The sequence below is a fragment of the Ranitomeya variabilis genome, chromosome 7 (genome assembly GCF_051348905.1).
Source record: "Ranitomeya variabilis isolate aRanVar5 chromosome 7, aRanVar5.hap1, whole genome shotgun sequence".
NCBI classification, from domain to species: Eukaryota; Metazoa; Chordata; class Amphibia; order Anura; family Dendrobatidae; genus Ranitomeya; species Ranitomeya variabilis.
This window is the reverse complement of record NC_135238.1, coordinates 27,699,716-27,719,525: the sequence shown is the minus strand read 5'-3', so window position 1 is coordinate 27,719,525 and position 19,810 is coordinate 27,699,716. Positions and strand designations below refer to the sequence as shown.

General features: G+C 50.8%; 7 protein-coding genes across 7 annotated transcripts; 4 read left to right on the top strand and 3 right to left on the bottom strand.

Moving 5' to 3' along the window:
- Positions 1-232: 232 nt before the first annotated feature.
- Positions 233-1,204, top strand: LOC143784804 (histone H4). Its single transcript, XM_077273412.1, has one exon. It carries the CDS (start codon positions 233-235, stop codon positions 542-544), a length of 312 nt encoding a protein of 103 aa, XP_077129527.1. The 3' UTR covers positions 545-1,204.
- Positions 1,205-6,204: 5,000 nt separating this feature from the next.
- On the top strand, positions 6,205-7,013 carry LOC143784802 (histone H1.01-like). The gene has a single exon (XM_077273409.1). It carries the CDS (start codon positions 6,298-6,300, stop codon positions 6,943-6,945), a length of 648 nt encoding a protein of 215 aa, XP_077129524.1. The 5' UTR covers positions 6,205-6,297; the 3' UTR covers positions 6,946-7,013.
- Positions 7,014-9,441: 2,428 nt separating this feature from the next.
- Positions 9,442-9,862, bottom strand: LOC143784801 (histone H3). Its single transcript, XM_077273407.1, has one exon. It carries the CDS (start codon positions 9,851-9,853, stop codon positions 9,443-9,445), a length of 411 nt encoding a protein of 136 aa, XP_077129522.1. The 5' UTR covers positions 9,854-9,862; the 3' UTR covers position 9,442.
- Positions 9,863-12,206: 2,344 nt separating this feature from the next.
- LOC143784800 (histone H2B 1.1) lies at positions 12,207-12,650 on the top strand. The gene has a single exon (XM_077273406.1). The coding sequence runs from the start codon at positions 12,222-12,224 to the stop codon at positions 12,600-12,602; it is 381 nt and encodes a 126-aa protein (XP_077129521.1). The 5' UTR covers positions 12,207-12,221; the 3' UTR covers positions 12,603-12,650.
- Positions 12,651-13,601: 951 nt separating this feature from the next.
- Positions 13,602-15,546, top strand: LOC143786184 (histone H2A type 1-like). The gene is made up of 2 exons (XM_077275472.1): positions 13,602-13,674; positions 15,101-15,546. The coding sequence occupies exons 1-2, from the start codon at positions 13,602-13,604 to the stop codon at positions 15,496-15,498; spliced, it is 471 nt and encodes a 156-aa protein (XP_077131587.1). The 3' UTR covers positions 15,499-15,546.
- Positions 15,547-17,255: 1,709 nt separating this feature from the next.
- Positions 17,256-17,720, bottom strand: LOC143784799 (histone H2B 1.1). The gene has a single exon (XM_077273405.1). The coding sequence runs from the start codon at positions 17,682-17,684 to the stop codon at positions 17,304-17,306; it is 381 nt and encodes a 126-aa protein (XP_077129520.1). The 5' UTR covers positions 17,685-17,720; the 3' UTR covers positions 17,256-17,303.
- Positions 17,721-18,728: 1,008 nt separating this feature from the next.
- LOC143784983 (histone H4) lies at positions 18,729-19,083 on the bottom strand. The gene has a single exon (XM_077273603.1). It carries the CDS (start codon positions 19,081-19,083, stop codon positions 18,772-18,774), a length of 312 nt encoding a protein of 103 aa, XP_077129718.1. The 3' UTR covers positions 18,729-18,771.
- Between the last annotated feature and the right edge of the window lie 727 nt (positions 19,084-19,810).

Sequence of the window (19,810 nt, the reverse complement as noted above, 5' to 3'; positions counted from 1 at the left end):
AGAATAGAGAAGCGGGAAAATAAGGGGACAATAAGCGGGAAATTCAAAATCACCAACCGTTCTGTGCTCAACCAATCAGAGACGAAAGGGAGGAGCAACTGCAAATTTAGAACTAGAAATCTCGCCCCGGAAACGCGTCATCTCTGCGGTTCTCGCTCCGGTCCGCTCACTCGCTAGATAAAGGAAGGACTCTGCGCTGCTCAGTCATCGTATTCTGCTGACTACGTGGAAGATGTCTGGTCGCGGTAAAGGAGGAAAAGGTCTCGGGAAGGGCGGCGCCAAGCGGCACAGGAAGGTGCTCCGTGATAACATCCAGGGCATCACCAAGCCTGCCATCCGCCGTCTAGCTCGCAGAGGAGGCGTCAAGCGCATCTCCGGCCTCATCTATGAGGAGACTCGCGGTGTCCTGAAAGTCTTCCTGGAGAACGTGATCCGTGACGCCGTCACCTACACCGAGCACGCCAAGAGGAAGACCGTCACCGCCATGGACGTGGTGTACGCGCTCAAGCGCCAGGGCCGCACTCTCTACGGCTTCGGAGGTTAATTGTGTTCTCTTCTGTCCTGACAACCCAAAGGCTCTTTTCAGAGCCACCCACATCTTCTAAGTGAGAGGCTGCAATTCCCTATTCCTGCGCTCTGGTTCCTGGTGGGTTTTAAAGTTAATGTTTAGAAACCTTTACTGAGACCCTAACATCTACGTGCAGGGCTCCTCTTACTTTCCTGTGATTTTATGTCTCCTGTGCGCTGGTGACTTCTCTATTAGAACGCTCGTGTGATATTCATCGATGAACAAGGCAAACACATGTGCAGAACAAAGGATGATGACCCTGCTCCGCGGTTCCGGTACCGTCCTCTGATGCTGGACATGGGCGGATGGTTCTGTTGCAGCTTCGGGTGTTTGAAATTCCCGCCTTGTGGCTTCAGTTCCTTCCTGCAGCTCGTGGTGTCAGGACGATGTTTGTGCAATGATGGCTTGTTCTGGGGTGCCTCAGCTGTATCTATGGCTTCCAGATAAGGGAGCAATACTCACTGGATAGCAGAGCTGGAGTTCAGCAGAGCTGTGGCTTCCCGGTCGAAGGAGAGAAGCCGCATTATCCAGATTCTGGGATGTGTCCACAGTGTGTGATCTGGGACTAGGGTCTTTTCCGATATCTTGACCTAGAAAGACTAACCTGGTTTTCCCAAGCAGATCCCTCTACAGCTCTAATAACGGGGCGACTCCCGGCGTTTTCTAAATCTATGTTAAGATGTCCTAAGATCCTGCTCTTATTGGGCGCTGATTAGTATCGGGCTCAGCGTCTCTGCAGGGTACAATATCCCCTGTGCGGCTGCCTGTAGTATCGGTCACAGCCTGGGACGTGTCTTCTATACTCTCCCCTCTTATATTCCTCCCCGTCTTTCCATACTGGAGCCGGCACCGCGGACTTCGGGTGATGCGGATTTATGGGGGATATATCCGCACACTGCCTCCCAGAGACCCCTCTATGCGCACAGTACAAACCCCGGTGTGATGCGGTTATTACAGTCCTGCCGTGAGGTGAATGTGTTGATTCTACTACGTGATATTTTACTGAACGGGGGCAGCGAATATTCACAGGGAATGTGGCTGTATGAGGCGGCTGGATAGATGGACGCCCTGTGTACCGGGTACGGAGACTCCTGTGTGATGACCACGTCCTGGGCACTAATGTTTGGATGGATGGCGCCTCTGAAGGTTATTATAACCTCACCAGGATAATAATGGCCACCGATCCCAGAGTTTGGGGGCAGTCAGCTGGGAGGGCAGGACCTGGTATTATCAGCGGGGTAGAGCTGCCCCCACCGGTATACACAGCGACCGCCGCTACAGCAGAGGGGCCGGTAATAATCCGACGGACAAAGAACAGAGATTGAGCGGGAAATTCAAAACCAGCAACGGATCTGTAATCAGCCAATGAGCGAGAGACATCCGCAGTCGCCGACCAATCCCAGATACAGGAATATCCGCCTCCATTTAACTCCTCAGTGGCCGTGTGTGTGTGCTGCTCCCCACTACACACTTGAGTTACAGAAGCGGCGACTTCCCCCACCCGAGACCCGGCAGCGTCACCTCAGGCTCCTGGCTTTCTTTCTCTCAGGGAGAGATGATCAATCCTTCATGTCAGCACCTCTCCAGAATGAGGCTGATGTACTAGATTTTCTAGGCACCGCCATCTGCACGTGGGGTGCTGCTGTGATCCCTTTCATCATCCTCATTTTCCCTCTGCACATTTCCACATCCAGCCAAGTGATCGCGGGGTCCAGTATACTCATCAGAATTGGCGATACTTCGATATGTAGCAAAGGAGCAGTGGTGTAAAAATTTGGGGGGCATTTTGAGGACACCTCAAAAGTTGTGCCCCTCCAAAAAAAAATGCCCCCGGCCCTGATGACCCCAACATTTCTGAAAAAAATTACCCCACACTCTTGAATTATTCCTCTACACACCCTGAGCAGTAAACCCCCCAAAGTAACCTTGCGCACTATAGCCGTCAATGGGCAAGGTCTCTGTGGGGATTCACTGCTCAGCCCGGTTTGGGGCTATCAACCCCAAATTTTCAGGGTGTATACCCCAACCTCTAGTGGATGAGCAGTGTAAAAAATAAGGGGGCTTTTGAGGGCAGCCCAAAAGTTGTGCCCCACCAAAAAATGACCCCAAACATTCTGAAAAAAAAAAGTAACCCGACACCCTTGAATTGTTCCTTTACACGCCCTGAAAATTTGGGGTCGATAGTCACAAACCTGGCTGAGCAGTGACCCTGCGCGCTATAAGCTTCAATGGACAGGGTTTCTTTGGGGGGTAGCTGCTCAGTCCAGTTTGGGGCTATCGACTTCAAATTTTCATAGTGTGTAGAAGAACAATTCATGAGTGTGGGCTATTTTTTTTTTTTTAGGTCAATGGGAAGTGGGCATTTTTGGGGAGTGCCCTCAAAGTACCACCCTCAATTTTTTACACTATTGGTTCGCTAGGGGTACTCTACACACCCTGAAAGTTTGGGGTTGATAGCCCAAAACCGGGCTGAGCAGTGACTCCCCAAATTGACCTTGCCTAAAAGTTACGCCCCTCAAAAATATGCCCCCCCCCCTGCCCCATTAACCCCCAAAATTCTGAATAAAGTACCCCACACTCTTGAATTGTTCCTCTACACTTTGGGAGGTCATCGCTGAGCCCTGTTTGGGGCTATCGACTCCAAATTATCAGTGTGCGCAGAGGAACAATTCATGAGTGTGGGGTGACTTTTTTCAGAGTTTATGGGGTCAACGGGTGGGGGTACTTTTGGGGCACCCTCAAAATGCCACCGCAAAATTTTTACACTGATCGTCTACTAGGACACCCTGAAAATTTGGGGTCGATAGCCCCAAACCGGGGTGAGCAATGACCCCCCCAAATAACCTTGCCCACTGAAGTATATAGAGCACAGGGTAACCTTTTGGGGTCACTGCTCAGCCCGGTTTGGGGCTATTAACCCCAAATTTTCTGGGAGTGTAGAGTATCCCTAGCTCTAGTGGACCAGTAGTGTAAACATTTGGGGTGGAGTTTTGAGGGCGCCCCAAAAAAAAGCCTCCTGGTCCCGTGGACAACAACAATTCTGAAAAAAATACCTCACACTCTTGAATTGTTCCACTACACACTCTGAAAATTTAGGGTCGATAGCCCAAAACCGGGCTGAGCTGTGACCCCCCCAAAGTGACCAAGCGCATCATATAATTCACTGGCCATGGTAATTTTAGGGAGTCGTTGCTCAGCCCGATTTGGGGCTATCGACCCCAAATTTTCAAGGTGTGCAGAGTTCCCCTAGCTCTAGTGGACCAGTAGTGTATTTTTTTTTTTTTTTTGGGGGGGGTGCATTGTGAGGGCACCCCCCAAAAAATGCTCCCTCTCAGCCCCAGCCCCATTGACCCCCAAAATTCTGAAATTATACCCTACACAAATTGATTGATTAAATTGCTCCACCTTGATTAGGAAGGTGATTACAGGAGATTGCTGCTGGTGGACTTTATATCCCTGCTGCTTCTCTTCACATCACAAGTTACTTAATTACATTTAGAAGCTTCAGAAACTTCAACAAAGTAGGAAATTCAAAATCCTTAACCGCCCCGTGTGCAGCCAATCAGCAGAGGAAGGGGAGGAGCTAGTATTAATCGTTAAGGAATGTGAAGTTCCCGCTCAGTGGCTGATGACTTTTCTTTTTTTTGTCTTTCTGTAACACCTAGTTTCAGGAGGGACAGATGTCGGGAAATGCGTTTGTGTCCTGCGATCACTGGTCACTTATGTTCCATACAGGAGTCTAATAGATAATGGACATATCCAGGTCCAGGCATCCCATAAGAACGTATTAGTATATCATAATCTTTTTACAAAAAAATCTGCATAAAGAGTCACGAGCCCCCAACACTAGGCAGACGCGGTTCTACATTGACTATGCGGTTTGTGCTATTTTTAATGATTTACTAATAAATACGTTTTTATGGGATGCCTGGAGCACCCCTCATTAGTGTCTGATACTCCGCAGTGAGGTCTACATGTAGTTAGCACGTCCCGGAGTATCGGGGGGATGGCGGCAGCTGCCGGTGATTCTCCTCCACATCAGTGACGGCGGCTTACCCCGGAGAACGATCCCGTGTGCGGCAACTCTGGAGGACAGGATTCAGCGCGTTTCTCGGATGTGACCGAATTGTGATCTCCGCTATCAGCAGTGACCGGTAATAATCCTCCGGAGATTGTGAGTGGGAAATTCAAATCCCCCAACGGATTCTGTGATCAGACAATGAGCGGGAACCATGGTAAAGCTCAGCCTTCAATGACGTACATAGACGTTTTTCATCTTCCGTTTAACTCCTTACAGCTGATCTCCTTTTCATTACCAGAGTATCCACAGATGCGGCACCTTCATCCCAGGACTCGGCAGCGCTGTGACCCCCCCATACACTGCACACACGGGACATATACTATATACACGCACACGCAGGACTGGAGCTGCAGGGAGCGGAGCCACCACCGGCTCCAAAATACTGTACTCACTGCTCTATAGATTGCGTACAATGCTCTGTATGCTGCACACCATGATCTATATACTGTGCACTCTGCTGTATATACTGTACACGCTGCAATATACTGTACACTCTGGTCTATATACTGCACCCTCTCTTGTATATACTGTACACTCTGGTCTATATACTGTGTATTCTGCTGTATATACTGCACCCACTGCTCTATATACTGGACACTGCTCTATATACTGTATACTCTGATTTATATACTGTACACACCGATCTATACTGTACACTGCTGTATACTCTCTATTATCAGTGACACTTATTACACTGCGGATCTGGGCTGTGCAGATGTGATGTGTTGCACTATATATACTATATACAGCTGTGCTCTGTGTAGACGCTGGATTTTGTGTCTCCGCTTTTCTCCCAATATTCCCCTTTTGCACAATAGTGGGGGTCTCATAAATCCGTTAATAGTTCACAGTTTCCTCCCCGGAGAGTCGCACTGTGAAGCTGTCGCCTTATCAGAGCTCTTCCCTCCATTACAGGCCGCAGCGGTCACAGCCTCACACGGGGTAAGACACGATATCAGGCAGGTGATTGCAATCAGCCCCCGATGTGGATCATCTACTGATGTGGAACACGAGTCCCCCCCCCAATACTCTGCACATACGGGGTACAGTGATACCACAGGTCAGGGAGGGGGCAGTCAGCGGACGCCGTCGCCTGTGTTATCCTTCTGGGCTCTCAGCAGCTCCAGCTCGTCCCCACATCGTACAATCAGCTTCCTGTACGATAGACATTGGAGTAAAGATCCCTGTGATGGTGACAAGAGCCGGGAATAGGAGGAACGAGCTCCCGCAGCAGATTTATCTCCCCGGATACACAGCGATGTGCAGATCGGGAGGACGGCGGCGATGATCCCGGGATTTCCTCTCCGCTCTTTCCCGACTTCTCTGCTAGTGACGGCTACAAACGGTCGGTGGAGATGTTGGAGAAGAGGAAGCGATGGAGGAAGCGCGCTCTGCTGTTCGGTGTTTGCCGGTAAAGGGCTTTTATTCCGGGCAGGGAAGCACAAGGGGAGAGCGGAGCTTCACTCGGACTCAGCTGGGAGGAGGCGGGGCCTGTGTCCACTTTCAGCCAATAGATGCTCAGGACCGTGCAGCTCAGCAGCCAATCAGTGCGCAGTAAGCCTGTACATATAAGAGGCGCCTCCAGCTCCGGCCTCAGTATTTTCCTTCCTTCCTATCAGGAGAGATTTTCGTTTTGTTTCCGCAGCACATGATGGCAGAGACCGCGCCAGCCGCCGCTCCCCCTCCCGCAGAACCGGCCGCCAAATCCAAGAAGCAGCCGAAGAAATCCGCCGCTAAGAAAAGCCATAAATCCTCCGGCCCCAGCGTCTCCGAGCTGATCGTGAAAGCCGTGTCCGCCTCCAAGGAGCGCAGCGGGGTGTCTCTGGCCGCTCTGAAGAAGGCTCTGTCTGCGGGAGGATACGATGTAGAGAAGAACAACAGCCGCCTGAAGCTGGCCGTCAAGTCTCTGGTCACCAAGGGCGCCCTCCTCCAGGTGAAGGGCAGCGGCGCCTCCGGGTCCTTCAAGCTGAACAAGAAGCAGGAGACGAAGGACAAAGTGGCAAAGAAGAAGTCAGCAGCTGCGGCCAAGCCCAAGAAACCCGCTGCTGCCAAGAAAGCCGCCAAATCTCCGAAGAAGCCCAAGAAGGCTCCGACCGCGGCCAAGAAGAGCCCGAAAAAGGCCAAGAAGCCCGCAGCAGCGGCCAAGAAAGCGGCCAAGAGCCCCAAGAAGCCGAAAGCCGCTCCCAAGCCCAAGAAGGTGACGAAGACTCCGGCTAAGAAGGCGGCCAAACCCAAAGCTGCCAAGAGTCCGGCTAAGAAGGCTGCGAAAGCCAAGAAGCCCGCGGCTAAGAAATAAGCTGCAGCCCCTGTTCTGTCACCACAAAGGCTCTTTTCAGAGCCACCAAATCCTCAAGACGAGCTGAATCCTCACATCTGCTTCTTGTGCCCGGAGTAACATCCGGTGTCTGTTCTCTGACCCGTTAGTGGATGGAGACGGCTCATTGCCTGTCAGCCCTTATGGCTTAGTGATCGGATTCTATTCTGTGTAAGCCGCTCATGTAACCAACAATGGCGGAGGCTGCGGGGAGTTACAGATCTCTTATAAACGCGGCTCAGGTTATCGATTGTGCAGAGGTGTAAGTATGTGTGTATGTATGAATATATGTGTGTATGTATGAATGTGCATGTACGTACCCCATACACCCTTGTATCATCTTCCAAATAGTACCGTAACAATGAACAGCATCAGCGGTGCCAGCTCCATAATGTAAAGAGGGGGCAGCACAATAAGAGGAGCAGTCACGGAACGAGTATATGTCAGGACTCGGGAGACTTCATTAGTCAGATTGGAGCTCTGCACTTCCGCAGCCATTGAATCTCATTCAATGAACTATTTGCTTCACAGACTAGTGATTGCCCTGTATCTTTCATGGACTCACTATTTTTCATGTCCCCCCCACTTTATTGTCTGTTCTTGTTATATGGAGATAGTGGTCCGTGTATGCAATGTCCTATAATGCTCCCTGAGGAGCCATCTCTGCCCGGCAGAGGAGCCTCATAGCCAGACACCGGTACAGGGAGTTCCCTCCTCACGCTGCGCTCCAGATCAGCAGAGCGGGCTGGGGACTAGTGACCGGTGTCACCCGCACTCAGAGCAGCCTGCAGCTGAAGGAGGAATCCCCCCCTAACAAGGAATGTGCCAATGAGACCCTGACAGTGGAGAAAGAACAGGCAGAACATGCAGCAGCCGGGACTCTCCTCCCTGCGAGCTCCTGGACAAGAGCAACCAAACCGCACAGAGGGAGGCAGGAAGCTCCGGGCTCAATAACAGGAGACAGGGACATCACCTGTCATGGGGTGTGAGGGGATGATCTGTAGCTCTGCATCTAATTATTGGGGGAAGCTCAGTATCACTTTTTACCAGACGCAGTCAGGTGAATATTAATGAGCCGCAGGCAGCGAGGCCTCCGAGTACTGTCCTCAATGGGGAGCAGAATTATAACAGTGATAACAACTTGCCCCAACTGGGATTTTCTTCTTATACGAATTGACCGTTTACTTTCTCGTAATATCACTTGTATTGCAAATGACAGAGACCATAAAACTCAGATATAACCTGTTTATTCATATGAAGATTTACATCCACAGAACATTTATTGTCTTCCCGTAGAAGATAATGACAACAGCTTAGATGGATCAAACAATAAGCAATGGAGGAAGACCACAGAGAAAGAATTCCAAAACCTGCCATTCCTCAGTTGCTGGAGCTGCAGAATGAGGGGCTGATGGGGCGCACAAATTTTAGAGAATCCGCTCTTACATGTGATAGCTGAATCACTGGATTATTGATATACAGCAGGAGACATGTGAGGACTAATAGTAAAAACGCAACAATGAGGCAGACTGAGGTGTGCACGGACCTGCAGAGAAGCAGCAATAGTCCGAAGAAGCTGACTATGAAGAACAGCTGTGTACAACCATCTCCTATCTGTGAGCCGCTCGGAAATTAATTGTTAAAACACTTATCTGCTTTTCGAAGAAAAAAATCAGCAAATGCTCCTGAGTAACCTCATGTCTTGTATGTTGCAATCAGCAGAGGAAGGGGAGGGGCTAACGTTAACCGTTCAGGAATGTGAAGTTCCCGCTCAGTGGCTGATGACTTTTCCGTTCTTTGTCTTTCTGTAGTTTCAGGACGATCAGATGTCGGAAATGTGTTTGTGTGGAGCGATCAATGGTCACTTATGTCCCATACAGGAGTTTATATATTTCCAGGATCAAGGGAGAAGTATCTGCTTTCTATAATAGAAGGTGCAGAACTTGGCGTCTATAGTGACTCCATCATACCAGCAATATTCAGTGCTGGGAATATACAGAAACGAGGTGCAGTTTAGAGACAATCTTAAAATTGGGGTGGGGAGTCTAAAATGCTGATTAACATTATCTAGGAAAACTACTATAGAACTGTAAACTCCTGCAGTGAGAAGAATAACTTCATCCTGAGACATAATATTGTGTGGCCGGGAGGAGCCAGCGAGTGTTCACAGGAAATATCGCAGGATAGATGGACGCCCTGTATGATCGCATGAGCATTATTGTCACATCAGTATCTCTGCGGATTATTCTAGTATCGGTCCTGATCAGGGCGCACACAGGAGGGGATGAGATTACTACATTTCCGCATATACTTAACCCCCCACACTGCCGACTGAGCAGCGAGGAACCCAGAGGCCAGATGTTACCGAGCACAAGTGATCACTCCGGGCATAATTAGATGTGAGGAATGAGCTCGTCTTGTGAGGACTTGGTGGCTCTGAAAAGAGCCTTCGTGGTACAGTCAGGTGAGGAGGACAGATCTAAGCTCTCTCCCCACGGATCCGGCGGGCCAGCTGGATGTCTTTGGGCATGATGGTGACCCTCTTGGCGTGGATGGCGCACAGGTTGGTGTCCTCGAACAGCCCCACCAGATAAGCCTCGCTGGCCTCCTGCAGGGCCATCACGGCCGAGCTCTGGAAGCGCAGATCGGTCTTGAAGTCCTGGGCGATCTCCCTCACCAGTCGCTGGAAGGGAAGCTTACGGATCAGCAGCTCGGTGGATTTCTGGTAACGGCGGATCTCACGGAGAGCGACTGTCCCTGGCCGGTAACGATGGGGCTTCTTCACTCCACCAGTGGCGGGAGCGCTCTTCCTGGCGGCCTTAGTGGCCAGCTGCTTGCGGGGAGCTTTCCCTCCGGTGGATTTACGGGCGGTCTGCTTGGTTCTGGCCATAGCTCTGTTTAGAAGAGAACAGAAGTGATGAGAGGAGCGGAGAGAGCGGGATATTTATACTCCTCTGCTCCTTAGTCACGCTCCATGTGGACACGCCCCCTGCACACCATTGGCTAGTTCATAAAATAACATGAGCCCGCCAAAACCGTGTGATGTCCGCGACCAATCACTGTTCAGATGATCATCGGCCCCTTCCCTCCATTATGACACTGTACTGTCACTTGCTAATCTGCAGCCTGGATGTGACTGGTGCGGTGAGGACACAGCGCGGCCCTAGCGGACATGTAGGCACATTCCCCATTCACCTTACACTGTTCTGCTGCATATATCAAGAGTAAATCAAGCAGTATATATACATTTCGGTCGGACCTCGAAACGTACCAACGCGGCTGTGAGACCTCTAAACACACCTACGCGGCTTTCGGGCCTCAAAACGCGCCACCTCTGCTGACGGACCTCGAAACGCACCACCTTAGCGTCTGCCTGACTTTAAAATGCCGGGGGACTGGTTACATTCAGCTCCCTGCTCTGCAGTGACCGGTAATGGCCCCCAGTCCGGCACCACTGTAAAAAGAAGAGTGACTGCCGGGGATCAGATGAGTTTTCTGGAGATCATTGTCCCTAAAATATATTTTTTATTCTATGTTCTAACATTTGTCAGAAGCTGGAAAATAGCAACAGAAATAACAATGAAAAAAAAAAATCTATATAACCAACAGATCTAGATGAGAAGAATAGAGAAGCGGGAAAATGAGAGCACAATAAGCGGGAAATTCAAAATCATCAACCGCTCTGTGCTCAACCAATTAGAGACGAAAGGGAGGAGCTAACTGCAAATTTTTGTACTAGAAACCTCGCCCCGGAAAAGCGTCATCTCTGAGGTTCTCGCTCCGGTCCGCTCACTCTCTATATAAAGGAAGGACTCTGCGCTGCTCAGTTATTGTGTTCTGCTGACTACGTGGAAGATGTCAGGTCGCGGCAAAGGAGGAAAAGGTCTCGGGAAGGGCGGCGCCAAGCGGCACAGGAAGGTGCTCCGTGATAACATCCAGGGCATCACCAAGCCTGCCATCCGCCGTCTAGCTCGCAGAGGAGGCGTCAAGCGCATCTCCGGCCTCATCTATGAGGAGACTCGCGGTGTCCTGAAAGTCTTCCTGGAGAACGTGATCCGTGACGCAGTCACCTACACCGAGCACGCCAAGAGGAAGACCGTCACCGCCATGGACGTGGTGTACGCGCTCAAGCGCCAGGGCCGCACTCTCTACGGCTTCGGAGGTTAATTGTGTTCTCTTCTCTTTATCCCAAAACCCCAAAGGCTCTTATCAGAGCCGCCCACATTTGTAAAGAAAAGCTATGATCTCCGCTGTGTGATGCGGATATTTGATGTAATATGTGCCATCGGCGGGTAAGCCAGAAGATCATTGGATGGAATCTACAGCGCTATATACATTTATATTTCAGCACTTGGCACTTACTGCACTATACCGCAAACCGCTCTATCACAGTATGCAGCACTATATGGGGGTACAAAGAACTGTTCGGAAATATATATTACTATATAGAGGTATTTATTTCTACATGGAAGGTTTACAGCCGTGTGTGGGGATTTCTGCATTATAGGGGGCATACAGCGGTATACAGATGTGCACTGCTCTATTATATGGAGGTATACAGCGTTACACGGGGTTTCCAGCACCATCTGGAGATATTCCTGCACTATATGGAGTGTAACATGTCGGGCGCTGCACTGTAACTACCTGCATAATGTGGCACAATCATTTGTCAGTAAGTTGCTGTATATGGGGGTACTCTGCACTATACAGATGAATAACAGCACTATATTAGGGCAGTACTGGGGTCCTGTGTTGTAATCCCACCTTGGACTACATATGGAAGGAGTTTGTATGTTCTCTCCGTGTTTGCGTGATAGGGAATGTAGATTGTGAGCCTCATCGGGGACAGTGATGATTATGTGTGCAAACTGTAAAGCGCTGCGTAATGTTAGCGCTATATAAAAATAAAGTTTATATTGGAGTACACGGCAGCACATGAAGGGTAAACTACATGAACACATACAGCACTATATGAGGGTACACGGTGGTATATGGAGCTTCACAGCACTATTTAGAAGTATTCAACATTATACGGGCTTTACAGCGCTATATGGGGGATGCTGCAAAGAAGAAACATGCCTCGGCTTCAGTAGGCGGAGCGTCTGACGTTCCCGTTGGTCACATGACTTCATCACCCAATAGCACGGCGATCTGACAGCAGCGCTCATCTGCATGGCCGGGCTATAAATTCCGCCGCTCTGGGAGGCGCAGGATCATTATATTCTTCACACTTGTGTTGAGTCCGGTCTGTTGTTATTATGCCTGATCCCGCTAAGTCTGCGCCTGCGCCCAAGAAGGGCTCCAAGAAAGCCGTGACCAAGACCCAGAAGAAGGACGGCAAGAAGCGGAGGAAGAGCAGGAAGGAGAGCTACGCCATCTACGTGTACAAGGTGCTGAAGCAGGTCCACCCCGACACCGGCATCTCCTCCAAGGCCATGGGCATCATGAACTCCTTCGTCAACGACATCTTCGAGCGCATCGCAGGGGAAGCCTCCCGCCTGGCTCACTACAACAAGCGCTCCACCATCAGCTCCCGGGAGATCCAGACCGCCGTGCGCCTGCTGCTGCCCGGAGAGCTGGCCAAGCACGCCGTGTCCGAGGGCACCAAGGCCGTCACCAAGTACACCAGCGCCAAGTGATCGGCTCCTTCCTCTGCTCCTCACCCCAAAGGCTCTTCTAAGAGCCACCCACACCCTCACTAGAAGAGCTGCTGCCGCTCCGGTTTCCTCTCCCCGAGGTGCTGCTCTCACCGCCCGGGGCTCTGCGTCTGGTGATGGGAATAGCAGGTGACGAAACGGAGGGAATTAATGGTGAGAACCTTGTCAGGAATAATTAATCTGGGCATTTCTGGGTGAGTTGCTCTGTGTTCAGGGACTGCTCTCATTTAACCCCTTGCTGCACAGATCTCGGCATTCTGGGGGAACATTTATTATGATTCCGTGTCCCCCACATGCTGTGATGTGCCCGTGTGTCTGACCCGGAGACGATCAGATCTTCCCTTTCCCGTCACAATCAGTATTGTGGAGACGATATACTGGTCAGGGACGTGTCCTACAAGAGACATTTCAGGGAAGACCAGTTCTGCTCTTCCCAGCAGATCCCACCATGTCTCCCCATTACAGATCCGTCCTACGGCTACAGGCAGGAGGTCTGTGATGGGAAATGGACGATCATGTGTAGGAGATTGCTGAGAGTTCCCTGCTCAGAACATTACACTGCGGTGTCAGGATCTCACAGGTCAGGCAGTTACATTATCGGCCGTCACATCCTCCTCACAGGATTCCTGCTCAGTTACTGATCGTCCTTCTGTTCTATCACTTTTCCTCCCCCGCTTCATCCAGTGTCAGGACAGGCGGCTCTCGGGCAATATATCCACATGTAGAAGCTCCGAGAATGAGGAGGGAAACCGCGAATCACAGGAGAAATATCCCAATATAATCGCAGGGTAAGATCCTCTAGCACCAGATGTAATCATGTATAACGGATGTCACAGATCTCGGTGGAGACTGTTTTTGGTTTCTCCATTTGTCACCCTGAACAGAGTCAGACCCAAACATCAATCACCATCAGCAAAAATGAAAATAGTGGGTCCATCAATGATCAGGTGCCACCATTTGCCCGGAAAGCAAAGGGTTAATATGACAGGAGATAAAATCACTGCAGTGCAGAGAGCTCCGATCACAAATCTGACTGTAAGATGCCCAAGTACTGGTGACTCCCATCATGGCACAAATGTCACTAATGCCGGGAATATAAGGACTGATCTCCAGCAGCTGCAGGAAGAGCCGAGAATAAAGAGGAAGTGGGATTAGTCCTGGGGTTAATGTAATATAATATTATATATGAAAACCGAAGATCCTGAGGACGGGGCTGGTGTCAGGCTGTGTATATGCCGGTGTGAGATCCCCTGTGCGGCTGCCGGTAATATCCGCAGTGGTCACAGCCTGGGCCGTGTCCGTTATATCCTCCTGACATATACTGGGGCGGTGTCTGCTCCCATTACTATTTTTGATCTCCCGTCGTTCATCTTGGAACTGGTTCCGCTGACGTCGGATGATGCGGTGTCTTCATATTGAGCTATAAAATATAACACGGATTTACAGGGAAATGGGCTGTACAGTAATATTTTCCTGATCAGATCCGTGCGGGTTGAATAGGGCAGCGAATATTCACAGGGAATGTGGCTGTATGAGGCGGCTGGATAGATGGACGCCCTGTGTACCGGGTACGGAGACTCCTGTGTGATGACCACGTCCTGGACACTAATGTTTGGATGGATGGCGCCTCTGAAGGTTATTATAACCTCACCAGGATAATAATGGCCACCGATCCCCGAGTTTGGGGGCAGTCAGCTGGGAGGACCCGGTATTATCAGCGATCGCCGTACCAGCAGAGGGGCCGGTAATAATCCGACGGACAAAGAACAGAGATTGAGCGGGAAATTCAAAACCAGCAACGGATCTGTAATCAGCCAATGAGCGAGAGACATCTGCAGGCGCCGACCAATCCCAGATACAGGAATATCCGCCTCCATTTAACTCCTCAGTGGCCGTGTGAGCTGCTCCCCACTATACACTTGCTTTTCAGAAGCGGCGACTTCCCCCACCCGAGACCCGGCAGCGTCACATCAGGCTCCTGGCAGAACATAGGAGACTTGTCTTAGTCGGGCAGTGATAGGATCAGCGCGGACACCGCAGGGAATCTGCACAGGATAATAAGCGGGTGAGTGAGGAGCCTCCTCCTGTGTAGATGGAGCGGAGGAGAAGCCCTGACAGGGATTAACCCCTCTCCCGCCAGCCTGTCAGTGCAATTTATGGCTGATAGAAAACACAAGTCCAACTAGTGCAAACTACAAATCAGCAGAATGTTTATGCACTTTCTTCTGCTCCAAGACAAATATCTGTTTTCACCCCTTATCTATTCTGTTCACAACAAACGTTTTCTATTGGGTGAGAAACTCATTTGAGCAATGGAGAGGTAATAAGCTCCGCCCTCTGCAGCTCATTGGTGGTTCTCCAAGTCTCTTCCCCATTGGCAGCTTCAGATCCGTCCAACGACAGGAGAGGAGGGCGGGGCAGCAGACTATATAAGGAGACACAACATGGTCTCTTCTACATTCGATTTTCTGTCTTTACAGTTCTCGCCATCATATCTGGACGCGGCAAACAAGGAGGAAAGGTTCGCGCTAAAGCCAAGACCCGCTCATCCCGGGCAGGACTGCAGTTCCCTGTCGGCCGTGTGCACAGGCTTCTCCGCAAGGGCAATTATGCTGAGAGAGTCGGCGCCGGCGCTCCGGTCTATCTGGCCGCTGTGCTGGAGTATCTGACCGCTGAGATCCTGGAATTGGCCGGCAATGCTGCCCGGGACAACAAGAAGACCCGCATCATCCCCCGTCACCTGCAGCTGGCGGTGCGCAATGACGAGGAGCTGAACAGGCTGCTGGGTGGGGTGACCATTGCCCAGGGGGGCGTCCTGCCCAACATCCAGGCCGTGCTGCTGCCCAAGAAGACCGAGAGCAGCAAGAAGAGCAAGTGAGCGCTGCCACCAATCTCTACAAAACCAAAGGCTCTTCTAAGAGCCACCCACACCGTCACCACAAGAGCCGGCGCCGCCTATCTCGGGGTCCTCACATGAGGCTGATAGTTCATACACCATTACCGCCACCGGTTCGTATGTTGGTGCACATATCCACAGAATAATAGGAGATGAATGGGTCAATCCCACATGAAGTTTCAGGCCCTCACGTGGAGTGTCGTCTGCGAAGCTCGCAGGAAATGTCCCCTCACTAGTGTCTGATACTCCGCGGTGAGGTCTGGTTAGCACGTCCCGGAGTATCGGGGGGACGGCGGTGCTGCCGGTGATTCTCCACATTATTGACGGCTGCTCCTTGGAGGAAGATCCCATGTGCGGCAACTCTGTAGGGCAGGACTCCGAGCTGTTCTCGGTTGTGATGTCCCCTATCAGCAGTGACCGGTAATAATCCTCCGGAGATTATGAGCGGGAAGTTCAAATCCCCCCAACGGATCTTGTGATCAGACAAAGAGCGAGAAACCTCGGTAAAGCTCCGCCTTCAGTGATGTACATAGACGTCTTTCCTCCTCCGTTTAACTCCTTACTTGCCGTGTTCCAGCTGATCTTTACCAGTGTATCCACAGATGCGACACCTTCACCCCAGGCCCCGACAGCGCTGTGTCCCCTATACACTGCACACAATGTATATACTGTATACGCTGTGTATATACATATACAGGACAGGAGCTGTAAGGCGCAGAACCAACACCTGTGTCCCCCCAATACACAGCACACACTGGATATTTATATACAGAACAGGAGCTGCAGGGAGCGGAGCCCCTGCGTGTGTTCCCCCCATTACACTGCACGAAATGGAGATATGGAGATTCTATATCTATCTATCTATCTACATATATATCTACATGACAAGGGCTTCGAAACACGCCACCGCAGCTGCCGGTCCTAGAAGCACATCTACCCGGCTGTCGGACATTGAAATGCACTTCCGTGTCTTTCGGACCCCAAAATGCGCAGCAGCCGCTGTCGTATTTAGAAAAGTGCAGTCGCTGCTGTCAGATCTCGAAACGCGCTACCACGGCTTTTTTCTGACATCAAAATGGACCTCCACGGATGAAGCGGGAGAGGAAAAGTGATGGAACAGAAGGACGATCAGTAACTGAGCAGGAATCCTGTGAGGAGGATGTGACGGCCGATAATGTAACTGCCTGACCTGTGAGATCCTGACACCACAGTGTAATGTTCTGAGCAGGGAACTCTCAGCAATCTCCTACACATGATCGTCCATTTCCCATCACAGACCTCCTGCCTGTAGCCGTAGGACGGATCTGTAATGGGGAGACATGGTGGGATCTGCTGGGAAGAGCAGAACTGGTCTTCCCTGAAATGTCTCTTGTAGGACACGTCCCTGACCAGTATATCGTCTCCACAATACTGATTGTGACGGGAAAGGGAAGATCTGATCGTCTCCGGGTCAGACACACGGGCACATCACAGCATGTGGGGGACACGGAATCATAATAAATGTTCCCCCAGAATGCCGAGATCTGTGCAGCAAGGGGTTAAATGAGAGCAGTCCCTGAACACAGAGCAACTCACCCAGAAATGCCCAGATTAATTATTCCTGACAAGGTTCTCACCATTAATTCCCTCCGTTTCGTCACCTGCTATTCCCATCACCAGACGCAGAGCCCCGGGCGGTGAGAGCAGCACCTCGGGGAGAGGAAACCGGAGCGGCAGCAGCTCTTCTAGTGAGGGTGTGGGTGGCTCTTAGAAGAGCCTTTGGGGTGAGGAGCAGAGGAAGGAGCCGATCACTTGGCGCTGGTGTACTTGGTGACGGCCTTGGTGCCCTCGGACACGGCGTGCTTGGCCAGCTCTCCGGGCAGCAGCAGGCGCACGGCGGTCTGGATCTCCCGGGAGCTGATGGTGGAGCGCTTGTTGTAGTGAGCCAGGCGGGAGGCTTCCCCTGCGATGCGCTCGAAGATGTCGTTGACGAAGGAGTTCATGATGCCCATGGCCTTGGAGGAGATGCCGGTGTCGGGGTGGACCTGCTTCAGCACCTTGTACACGTAGATGGCGTAGCTCTCCTTCCTGCTCTTCCTCCGCTTCTTGCCGTCCTTCTTCTGGGTCTTGGTCACGGCTTTCTTGGAGCCCTTCTTGGGCGCAGGCGCAGACTTAGCGGGATCAGGCATAATAACAACAGACCGGACTCAACACAAGTGTGAAGAATAATGATCCTGCGCCTCCCAGAGCGGCGGAATTTATAGCCCGGCCATGCAGATGAGCGCTGCTGTCAGATCGCCGTGCTATTGGGTGATGAAGTCATGTGACCAACGGGAACGTCAGACGCTCCGCCTACTGAAGCCGAGGCATGTTTCTTCTTTGCAGCATCCCCCATATAGCGCTGTAAAGCCCGTATAATGTTGAATACCTCTAAATAGTGCTGTGAAGCTCCATATACCACCGTGTACCCTCATATAGTGCTGTATGTGTTCATGTAGTTTACCCTTCATGTGCTGCCGTGTACTCCAATATAAACTTTATTTTTATATAGCGCTAACATTACGCAGCGCTTTACAGTTTGTACACATAATCATCACTGTCCCCGATGAGGCTCACAATCTACATTCCCTATCACGCAAACACGGAGAGAACATACAAACTCCTTCCATATGTAGTCCAAGGTGGGATTACAACACGGGACCCCAGTACTGCCCTAATATAGTGCTGTTATTCATCTGTATAGTGCAGAGTACCCCCATATACAGCAACTTACTGACAAATGATTGTGCCACATTATGCAGGTAGGTACAGTGCAGCGCCCGACATGTTACACTCCATATAGTGCAGGAATATCTCCAGATGGTGCTGGAAACCCCTGTAATTCTGTATACCTCCATATAACAATGCAGTGCACATCTGTATACCGCTGTATGCCCCCTGTAATGCAGAACTCCCCACACACAGCTGTAAACCTTCCATGTAGAAATAAATACCTCTATACAGTAATGTCTCTTTCCGAACAGTTCTTTGTACCCCCATATAGGGCTGCCTACTGTGATAGAGCGGTGAGCGGTATAGTGCAGTAAGCGTCCAGTGCTGAAATATAAATGTATATAGCGCTGTAGAGATTCCATCTTATGATCTTCTGGTTTAGCCGCCGCTGGAAACATATTACAGCAAATATCCGCATCACACAGCGGAGATCATAGCTTTTCCTTATAAATGTGGGTGGCTCTGATAAGAGCCTTTGGGTTGTCAGGACAGAAGAGAACACAATTAACCTCCGAAGCCGTAGAGAGTGCGGCCCTGGCGCTTGAGCGCGTACACCACGTCCATGGCGGTGACGGTCTTCCTCTTGGCGTGCTCGGTGTAGGTGACGGCGTCACGGATCACGTTCTCCAGGAAGACTTTCAGGACACCGCGAGTCTCCTCATAGATGAGGCCGGAGATGCGCTTGACGCCTCCTCTGCGAGCTAGACGGCGGATGGCAGGCTTGGTGATGCCCTGGATGTTATCACGGAGCACCTTCCTGTGCCGCTTGGCGCCGCCCTTCCCGAGACCTTTTCCTCCTTTGCCGCGACCGGACATCTTCCACGTAGTCAGCAGAAAATGATACCAAATACTTACAGGAAAGAAATATATCTTGGTACCGTGTTAGCCAGTAGATAGAAAAATATTTAGAATTGAGAGTCCTCAGTGGTTGATACCTTTTTTCGTGGCTAACTGAAAAGATGGTAACAAATTGCAAGCTTTCGAGACTACATACATCTCTTCATCAGGCAATAATAATAATAATGCATAACACACTGCGGGGCTGGGATTCACAAGCAGGGCGGCCGCACAGGCGCAGTCTGCAAGACTGCATCGGAGGGCAGACGGGCAGAGCTCACTGCGCCTGCCCCAGCCAGTACTAAACAGCGCAGGCGCCAGATTTCATTGGAAAACATTGAGAAGGGGGCGGCGCCCAGCGCCGAAGAAGATTTGAGTGACGGCAGTGTGGCGTGTGCCGCAGGGGGGTTAAGACCTGCCTCCCTGGCTAAAGACAGGTATTTTGGCGAAATTATAAAACGCTTTATTTTGGCTTTAACTGCACCAATAAGTAAAAGAGCCACCTTGTCAGAATGCAGCATTACTGCTGCACAAGGTGGCTCCTTTAGTTTCTAACGGCTGGACAGTGTCCCTTTAATGTAATTATGTAACTTTTCCAGTGAAGAGAAGTATCCCAGATACAGTCTATAGAAAAAAAAATCCACGGAACACAAGTGTCTTAAGTCACCACCTTTCCAGATCTGGGTGAAGTAATGCAATCAATTTT